The following is a 10,856-nucleotide window of genomic DNA, read 5'->3' as shown; positions in this document are numbered from 1 at the left end:
ACCTCCGAGATCATAATTCCGTTATATCATTATATTCAACAATAATCCGCGGTCCATGTACAATCGCGGTCCGAGCACAAACATGCAGGAACAAACCGCCACGTAAACTGTCCCAGATCTTTTTTCAATACTATCCTTTGTTAGTTTCGTCGGCAATTTGGCCCCGTTGTCCTGCTTGAATCGTGTCTAAATTCCGGAAACTGACAACCATGAACGATAGATATTTTTTCTATATATCAAAAATAAAGGACCCCCTGATTACTGCTCTAGTAATTTTATAATAATATAGTAAATCGAATCGCGGGAAGATTTTATAATGGAAAATATGTATTTATATGACGTGAAAATATTCTACAAAAATATTGCACATATTATTCGTGTGGATCTTCATATTTCTCTTACCTTTGTTTAATGTATGACGCTAAATTGAATTTATTAAGCATTTATATGCACACACATACTTATACACAGCATACAATATTTACATTACTTATCGTATAATATTTTATCATTTGTTAATTATATACTCAAGTTGATATATTTATTAATGTTAGAATATTATAATTAATCTTCTTTCAAATTATTTTCTGCCATTGTGAATAATGCAACTGTCTTTGTTTATATAGTTGCTATACAATGTTACATTTTTAATATAAAATGCCTGTCGAATTGATTATTATAGAAATGAATCAAAAGAATTTTTATGGAAAAATCGAGAATGAAGAGTGATTTAAATAAAAAGGATACATCTTCGGCACAAAAAATGACAGCATTATATTACGGTAACAATCATTTAATTAAACGTCATTTTTTTATAAATAATGCACATGTACAATGCGTATGACTTTATACATTCCGTAATTATTAACTAACACAATACAGCAGTGACGAGAATTCGAGGATCGAGTAGCGACAGATAAATGAGTACAGGTCGCGTAAGTATAGAGCAAGTATCCGCAGAATTCGATGACTAATATCGAGAATCGCAAGAGTTCCCGCGTTAGAACAATTACGAGAATTATATTCGTCGATCCATCGAAAGCTCGTATTTTGTTTATGACGACAATTCTAACAAAAATGTACATACATTTTTCGTTAATTTATATATATATATATATATATATATGTAAAAGAAACCCGTACATTGATCCTTATATCGCACAGGATCGTGAGGGGAGTGCAATTAAGTAATTTGTCGTACAATATTTTACACACGGTGTATCTTAAATTTATAAACTAAAAACTGAAAAATAAGGTGGAAGCTTAAATAAAAAAAGGCGGAGAAAAACAGCTATCTTACAAAGTATGCGAGGAAAGATAAATAACGAGAGAATCGAGAGATAGGATCTTGACAAAGATTAATATAAAAGCAATATAAATAACAGAAATGAACTAGAAGCTACTCGCTAAACGCTATTACAGAACTGAGTTGCTCCATACTTAGAGCAGTCATTGAAATCGGCAGAACTGGTCGAGTCATCCCGACTCATACCATTCCATGCATATGTTTAAGTTAATTTGAGTGGGAACATAATATTCTTTCTGTAAGATAAATCGTAAGAATATCTCACTGTAAAAAAAAACATGATACTATGTTCCGAAAATTCTATATATCGATTTCCTCCCCTAATTCTTCCGCCCTGGGTCAAATAAAAAACTTTGTGTATATAGTATATAAAATTTGACAGTCAAAGAGAGAAATTAAATATGTATATAAATATCGCTCCATTTTCAATAAGTCAATATTTTTCATGATATCGTCTAGTATCGTTCTCTCCCTTCGTTCAATGATATATTCTTGATATATGTTATCGAAATCATAATCTTAAATAAAAGAGAGATGTTAAGAGACTTTTTAACGCAAGAAGTGTATACTTGCATCAAGAAAATTCTGCAATATATATGTTATATTTTTTTATTTAGTCAATATATATATATTAAAATGTTTATATTTTTAAGTTCCAAAACATTGATTGATAATACATAATTCACAAAATACTCTAAAACTGAAAATCGAACAAAAAAGATAATGATTCTCTTTTTCTAAATGTCATTGTTTAATTTACATATCAATGTATTATACATTATCAAGTCGATTACCTTGCGACTATTATGATATAAGCAAGATATAATATTCTCTTTCTATTACATATTTACATAAACTTTATATGGATACTTTAATGCACAATTTTTCAATAATTTATTTAAAATTATTTTAAAATGGAATATTATATTTTTATATTTATATAATAATAGTCACTATCAAATGACTTCGAAAATATATGATACAAAGACATATATACGATATACATTAGAGATCATACAAATTTGAAAGACCTATCATAAAATCATTTTTGAAATAAAAATATATTTTTTTATTTTATACGATATAAATATTTTATTTTATATTCAATAAAATAAATATATATTTGTAATTTATTTCTTTCAAATAGAATTATTATCTTTCTCTTACTAGTTACTTTATATTATTTCGAATGGAATTAAAATTTTTATATACAAATATATAAATACAAATTATTACATTTTTAATTACGATAAATTTTGATAAATATATTTAAGCATAAATTTCAAAAATTTAATTTATTTTTTAATATAGTTTTAAATATTATAATATTAAAAATAAACATAATAAAAGTCTCAAAATAACTAATGAATACTCTAGAATAAAACTTTTCAAAAAATTTTAAAGATATTAAATCTGAAGAGAGAGAAATTGCAAGCTACCTAAAGAATGCTGGAGAATGAAAAAAATTTTTATAGAAAGTTTTTATCCTTTGATTTTTACTTTTAATAATTTCTTGATTATTATTATTGTCAAATTTTATTTACTATATTATACATTTAATAATTATAACATTTAATAATTATAACATTTAATAATTATAACATTATGTATATATTAATTATTTGCAAACATATACATATATATGCGATATATTACGGTGATAGTCAAAATTAAACCTTATTATTAAAAATAAAAAATTATCATTTTAAATAATGTTATATATAATTTTCTACTCAAAAGCGGTGATAGTCAAAATTAAACCTTATTATTAAAAATAAAAAATTATCATTTTAAATAATGTTATATATAATTTTCTACTCAAAAGCTATACAATTTTTATTTATCTTTCATTCTTATTTAATATTTTGTAATTATTGTTAAATTCTTTTAATTCTATAATTAGAATATTTTTTAATATATTAATTAGATTGGCAACTGAGAGTAAAATTTATCAATTTTTTTTATAAAATTACAAATATTGTGTAAAAAAATTCCAATTTTTTTACGTTGATCTTACTTGGATTTAATTAATAATTTTGTAAAATTGTCAAATGTAAAAAATATAGTCATTATAATGTCACACATATTATAAAATCACCGTAACATATATATATATATATATATATATTATAATTTTGCATAAATTTATATCATTCTAGAAATATTATTCATTGATAATTTTTCACAACATATATTGCATATTGTTTCGTATACATAGTGTGGCCGGACTCGATAAACTTAAATCAAAAGTTTTGTACCTGCATAGGCGAAATCTGGATTTTACAAATCACACAATCACAATTGAGACTTTGATCTTCATCATTTATATAGATCTTTGAAAATATGAAAGATATATCTCTATTAAAGAGAAATGTTTGGACAGATATTTCTTCCAAGATGGAAGACGTTATATTTAACTTATATGTTTCCAGATTTATTTTTTGATATCTGAATTATCCACTCCCTTTTTTAAACATGTTCTTTTATTTAAGATTTTAATTTTTTGTAATTGAGCATTAATCGAGTATCGTACTTCGTTCGTCACCAATCATCATCATTAATAGAGTCCAATTGAATATCATTAATGCTAAATAAAAGTTAATGATAGAGAGCCATAATTGTCTTACTTTCTATTATTGTTCTTTTTTAGTGGCCTTTAGCGCAAACGGTAACGTAACACACACAAAGTGTTAACCCTGTGTTAAATACGTATTGACACATTAAAAATGAATATTGTATTGCTATATATATTTAAATATAAAATGAAGGCAAAATTGTTTCAGATAATCTGCATGTACATAAATGCTAACAGATAGTATATCATCATTAATCTTGCAATACAAAATATAAAGCGAAAAACTTATAACAATACAAATTTATTAAATCTATAATTAAAAATTTTCTGTACAATTAATAAATAAAAATTTAATATTATTTAAAATTTTTTTGTAAAAAAATTTTGAATTATCTTCTAATAATTTATTTTGTTTAAATTTTTAAAATTAGCACATCAAAAAATGAAAAACAGTTTTATATACATATTAATCATATATATATATTAAGTTTTTTGTGTCGAAGAAGAAAATCTTAAATATTTTATATTATTTAAATTTTTTGTGTCATAAAAAAAAGAAAATTTTAAATTATTTTCTAATGATAATTTATTTTGCCCTTATTTTAAAATTAGCACACACAAATGAAAAGATAGAAAAATGATAAAAATAATAATAAAAATAAAAAATAATAAAAATAATAATGGAAAGACGATAAAAAGACAAAAAATGAAAAAACAGTTTTTATATACATATTATACACACATATGTATATATATATATATATATATATATATATATATATATATATTATATATACATATATATTTTTTCATATTTATATATTATATATATTTTTATAATAATGACGATCAAAATACTATGCTCGATTAATAGTTTAATTGCAAAAAATAAGAATAAAAATCTTGAATAAAAACGTACTATTTAGAAAAGAGTTTAGATATACAATATTATCAATTTAATTTACTTGCGTCCCAATCTCGAATTTAAAATCTTAATGCAATATTAGTTTTTAATACATAATTTTATGCCTTAAGGCACTTGCTGTTCTGAACGCGATCGTAATCGTCTCTGTTAAGTTAGTAATGAAGCGGAATTGTATCCGCTTTTATCTTTCTCCAATTATAAGGGACGCATTTAAGTCAACGGACTCTAATGATTAGAGTGATCACATATTGTCACTACAATGGCCGCATTATCGCCATGTCTCATAGGTACGATATAGCGTAATTTAAATATGTTTATAAGTCTATTCTTATTTATATATCTTTACCTATGTTATTTATCATTAGAATTATCGTTTTTTATTTTATAAAGTGTGTCCCTTTTTGATTAGAGAAAGAATCTATTCCCTGCCGCCCCTTTTATGGATCTGCTGGTGTTTGATAAGGTGCGCTTTTTGCCGAAAAGCTTTGCTACATACGTCACATTTGAATGGTTTCTCTCCTGTATGCGTACGCAGATGTACCTTAATATTGCTCTTGTTCAAGAATGCCCTATTGCATATGTGACACCTGTGAACGGGCTTCTTTGGGTTGCCAGCCACTTCGGATTCCGCTCCGTATGGTAATACTGCCGTATTGACGGCTGGATTCTTCTTGCTCGGATTCTGTCCGGAACCGGGCGAGGATCGCGATCTTTTTCTCGGATGCGAAGGGGTGGCAAAAGAGGAGTGTAAAAGGTCGTCGGGGCTGCAGGACGTGGAGACTCGGTTAGGCGGGCTGAGAGGTGGATAAGGGCTCGTCGATGACGGGGTTTCGCCACAGGATGCATTCTGGAGACCTGGGGCGCTGCCGGCCTGCAATCTCGCTTGTAGCAGAGGTGCGTAATTCTGCGTGAGCAGATTCTGCAGCGTGGATCCAGCATGCTGCTGAGTCGGCATGGTCGGCGTCGTGGTCACGTAAATTTGGGGCGCAAAGGAATTGGGCGACGTGGTCTCTTGGTTTTTGGGCGAGCACTCCGGTATGATCCAATCGGCGATGTCTATCCAGTCCCTTGACGTATCCGAAGTTTGCTCCGAACTGGGACCGTTTCCGTTTCCGGGTACTGTTGTGTCCGCTATCGCGGAACCGATAATCTCCGCTATATCATCAATGTCATATTCCATTTGCTGTGTCGATTGTGGCAATTGTTGTTGGGGTTGATGTGGATTTTGGGGATGTTGCTGTTGCTGCTGCTGGTGGTGGTTTTGCTGGTGTTTTTGACTTACCTGCGGACATGGTGTACTCGAGGATACTACGGGCGATTCGTAGTATTCCTGATTAGAAGAAGGTGTCGGCGACGCAGACGGTACTGACGATCTCTGACCGGATGAAGCTATCGTGTGATAGTGATGGCCAGATATGCCGTTAATGGAAAGATGGCCCGTGTAGTTAGTGAAGGCTGGAAGCGGACCCTTGATTTCCATTAACGACTGTGCCGAGGCAACGTTGACGGTCGAACCCAGCATGAGCGAATCCACCCATGAAGTGTCTTGAAATCCGGTTGTTTGCTTCACGTCTGGAACTCCACCCTCGAGGAACTCGGGTCCATTTGCCGCCCAAGGAGACAACAACAGGCTGTCCACGCCCACGACTTCAGCTGGTGAATCACCCATCACGATTCCGGAAGCCTGACTGCTATGTGGCGGCTCGACACCGGAAGAGGTCAAGTGCGACGGCGTCGTCGGTGGACCCGACTGTGTCTCGTATTTCATCTCACTTGTAGTGTCTGATGTTGGCAAAAGGTTTGTCTGTGAATAAGTTAGTGATGCCTCGTGGACTTTAATCTTTTCTATAATATAAGGAGGTGAAGGTTTTAAAATAAGGCCAGGCCGTGGTTTTAAAATGAGACCATGTTGAAAAGAATGATTTGTTTCCATACCTGTCACAAATTCTCTTGATCTCTTTCGGGACACAGGAACATTCGGGTGGTGCCGAGAGTAGTGAGGCTTTCCTGTCACGAACGATCCTTGCTGTTGTTGTCCTTGTTGAACCTCCGCACCTGTCACAAATTCTCTTGATCTCCCTCCGGTATGAGACACAGGAACATACGGGTGGTGCCGAGAGTAGTGAGGCTTTCCTGTCACGAACGATCCTTGCTGTTGTTGCCCTTGTTGAACCTCCGCACCTGTCACAAATTCTCTTGATCTCCCTCCGGTATGAGACACAGGAACATTTGGGTGGTGCTGAGAGTAGTGAGGCTTTCCTGTCACGAACGATCCTTGCTGTTGTTGCCCTTGTTGAACCTCCGCACCTGTCACAAATTCTCTTGATCTCCCTCCGGTATGAGACACAGGAACATTCGGGTGGTGCTGAGAGTAGTGAGGCTTTCCTGTCACGAACGATTCTTGCTGTTGTTGCCCTTGTTGAACCACCGTACCTGTCACGACTTCTCTTGATCTCCTTTCAGTATGAGACACAGGAACATTCGGGTAGTGCTGGGAGTAGTGAGGCTTTCCTGTCACGAACGATTCTTGCTGTTGTTGCCCTTGTTGAACCTCTTGTTCTTTGTTCCCCAGTATTATATCCAGGTTTTCGTAATCGAACTCTTTTATGATATTGTTTTTTTCCAAGATATCAGACGGCGCTAATGAATTCAACAAATCTTCAAACTCTTGGTATAATGGGGTACCCACTACGACTTCAGGGATAGTGGACAGTTTCTCTGGCTGCGAACTGTTAGATATAAAGTCCTCTTGCAAGTTCGCTTGGTGTGATATATTATTGTGATTTTTAGAGACGATTCCTTCATTTAGTGTTGGATTTTCTACATCAGCTGCGATATTTATCTGATATTCGTTCGGCAGTATTATATTTGCTGCATCGTTTTTCCCTGATGGTGTCGTAAGTGTGGTGAGTAGTTGAAGAGAGCTAAGAGTTTCGGTCTGTCCGCATGAGGATGTGTATAAATGAGATCCGTCGGATATTGGTGTGCGAGGCTGTACGTTATCTTTCTTTTTGACGGTCTGTGGCTTGTATTTCTTTGTCTCTTTCGATGATGACACAATCTGATTGTTGTTGGGCGATGTCGTCGGTATAGAATTTACGAGGTTGGTGAGACGCTCGCACGCTGATGGTTCAAAGCGCTGAGTATTAGCTTGAGGAGTGACATTTACCGGGACATTTGGTGAGACTTGAGCAGAATTGTTCTTCACTTGAACCTGATAGTTGTGGCCTACTTTATTAGTTGGAGAAAAGTTCTGTGTTGAATATTGACACGAAGACTCGAGACTACTATCCGGAAGATAAAGGTTTCTTGTTGAAGGTCGAGACAAAAGTGCGTGTTCACTAATTGGAGAGTTAAAGTTCCGTGTTTGAGATGGAAACGCAAATTGGTGGTTACTGATAGGAAATACGTTTTGCGTTGAAGACGTAACTGTGTAGCTACTATTTGGAGAGTAAAGGTGTTGAATTGAAGATTGAGACGTAGAACCACTATTCGGATGATAACAGATTTGTGTTGGAGATTGAAAGGTAGATCCACTATTTAGAGTGTAGCCACTATTTGCAGGACAAAATGAATTCGGAGAATGTAAGTTTTGCGTTGAAGGTTGATGCAAATACTGATGCTGTATTGAAGATCGAGGCGAAATATCGTAGCCACTATCTGGAGAAGACTTCGGGATATTCGGATTGTTGCGATTCCAATAGTTACCGTAGAGGATCTCTGGAACACGAAAATATATCGACATTAGCCAGATTTGTAAATGCAAATCAAACAAGAGCAAATATTGTTGCATGCTGAAAAATCGTATCCGCCGAAAACCAACATCAACGTTATATTTTATTTTATTTTGATACGTAGATATCAGATAACCACAAAATTAATACTAGACTTCTAATATAAAAAAAAAAATTGAATTAGAAAATAACTAACGTTAAAAACCTCCTAACATTTTATGCAAATATTCTATAAATATTCTACTTTACTATGAATTCGATACTAGTCTTTACTTAATTCGTTTATTAATGATAGTAGCAACAAAACGTATGAACTTTCTCAATTAGTCGTGATAAATTATACGATTTAATGATAATAAATATATTTGATTATATGCACTTTTACGATATATATATTCGTATATTTTACAAATTATATAAAGATATGACTTTATTATAATAAGAAAAAAAATGATCGTATCTCTTTGAGATTTATCTTAAAACAAATCTTAATATTATACTTGAAGAAAAGACAGGAAGAAAAAATATAAACAAGAGCAAATCCGTAAAGTAAGCGAGGCATGTCGTACAGCTTCGTGGCACGTTTGTGGTCGATGTTGGTACGGTAGATAGATAGGTAGGTTACATTCAAGTTGGAACGATTCAACGATCATATATATCATCGCATTCGCTTACATGCACACAAATATACATTATATATACGTTCTTCTATATCATTATATATTATACATATATAATATCTATGTATTTTGTATGGAATAAATATCGATGCGTACACACATACATATATACGAGTATGTATATGTGTACAAGCGCTGGGTAGACGCATCTTACTCTTCTCTCGAGAAGAAAGACTTACTCTAGATAAGTATGTTAGTAGCACATTGGCCAGCTACGAGCACACTCGGCAATCAAATTGTCGCATTTAAATGTATATATGTACATATATATCTGTATATGTGTATATGTATGTATACGTATAATGCTTATAAATAAAAGTAATATTAATATTAAGCTAATGTTACATGTTATAATATTTTTGTTGAATAGAAATAATAAAAAACTTATACAGAAAATCACAAAAAGAACATAACAACATAAAAATATAAACGGAAGACATCGATTACTAATGTTTTCTTTCTTAAGTCTATATTTTTGTTATAGTAATTTATAATTAATTTATTACTCAAACTATTTATTTATAAAATAAATTCTAGATATATCAGTATAAAATAATAAGAGACTTATATGTATGTATGTATAAATTGAAAAGAGTAAAAAGAAGTAAATAGTACAATATTAAAAACTCTAAACACTGTAATAATTGTTTTATGAAAGTAAAAATAAGAGTAAACATAAATATTGTAAATGCACATTGCACGATATCTAATTGAAATAAGAAACAATATAGAAAGAAGCAACTTATTACTAATTTGACAAATAAGAAAGAAAGATTAGATATCGTAAGAAATAAATTAAAATATCTAATTACAGTAAAATACAGTATAACATAAATAGTCTGGAATTTAGTAGTGTGACGATAGGACAATAAGAACTTTGAGTTACATTGACAACTAGAATGAAAAATTTAGAGTTAAAATAAAAACGATAACTTAGTGAAGATGAAAGATGTAAACTAAAACATTTATTAAATAATAGAAAATACTTATTTGTTACCTATGTATTTATTTGTTTTACTTTGTTTTTTAACATTCGTATGATTAATGTATAATTTTAATATTTTGTATATATATATATATATATATATATATATATATATATATTGAATAAAAATTTGCAAAAGATTTAATCTTAAAATCAAACAAGACAAAATGAAATGGATAAATTTACTTATTTAGTAGATTCTCATATATTTTATAGTTATTTCTTTATTTTTTAAATATCTGTATTATTAATTATATTACTATATATGTTTTTTTATTTATGATTTATATATGAATATTTTGAATTATGAGTTATAAATTTGCAAAAGGTTAAATCTTAGAAGCTATAAGCAAGATAGAACGAAATGGACATATACAAAAAACAAATACACATATATATACATAGAAGATAATATAGAACAAAACAAACATATACACATACATAGAATGTACATATACATAGCATACACGTAACATATGAGATATATATTATTTTGTTGTTTATATTTTATTTTAATATTTTATAAATTTTTCGAGCGAATTTTGGTTACAGTGGCTTTTTATTATCTCTTTAAAAAAGTTAACATATTTTTTAATATTTTGCAAATTATACTCTAGAAGAATTTAATAAATTCTGGAATTTTTGTGGAAA

The 10,856-nt window shown here is 30.7% G+C and overlaps 1 protein-coding gene across 1 annotated transcript; it reads right to left on the bottom strand.

Annotated features, from left to right (window-relative positions):
• Positions 1-4,841: 4,841 nt before the first annotated feature.
• Positions 4,842-8,578, bottom strand: ich (zinc finger protein ichor). Its single transcript, XM_085484388.1, has one exon. It carries the CDS (start codon positions 8,549-8,551, stop codon positions 5,225-5,227), a length of 3,327 nt encoding a protein of 1,108 aa, XP_085340514.1. The 5' UTR covers positions 8,552-8,578; the 3' UTR covers positions 4,842-5,224.
• Between the last annotated feature and the right edge of the window lie 2,278 nt (positions 8,579-10,856).

The sequence above is a fragment of the Nylanderia fulva genome, unplaced genomic scaffold, assembly GCF_048542155.1.
Source record: "Nylanderia fulva isolate GAGA-0341 unplaced genomic scaffold, ASM4854215v1 Scaffold3, whole genome shotgun sequence".
Lineage (NCBI taxonomy): Eukaryota > Metazoa > Arthropoda > Insecta > Hymenoptera > Formicidae > Nylanderia > Nylanderia fulva.
This window is presented reverse-complemented; position numbering and strand designations above follow the sequence as displayed.

What these genes read in the sequence shown, in the direction of transcription:
- ich (XM_085484388.1), bottom strand. Translation starts at nt 8,551, where the DNA reads ATGTCGATATATTTTCGTGTTCCAGAGATCCTCTACGGTAACTATTGG.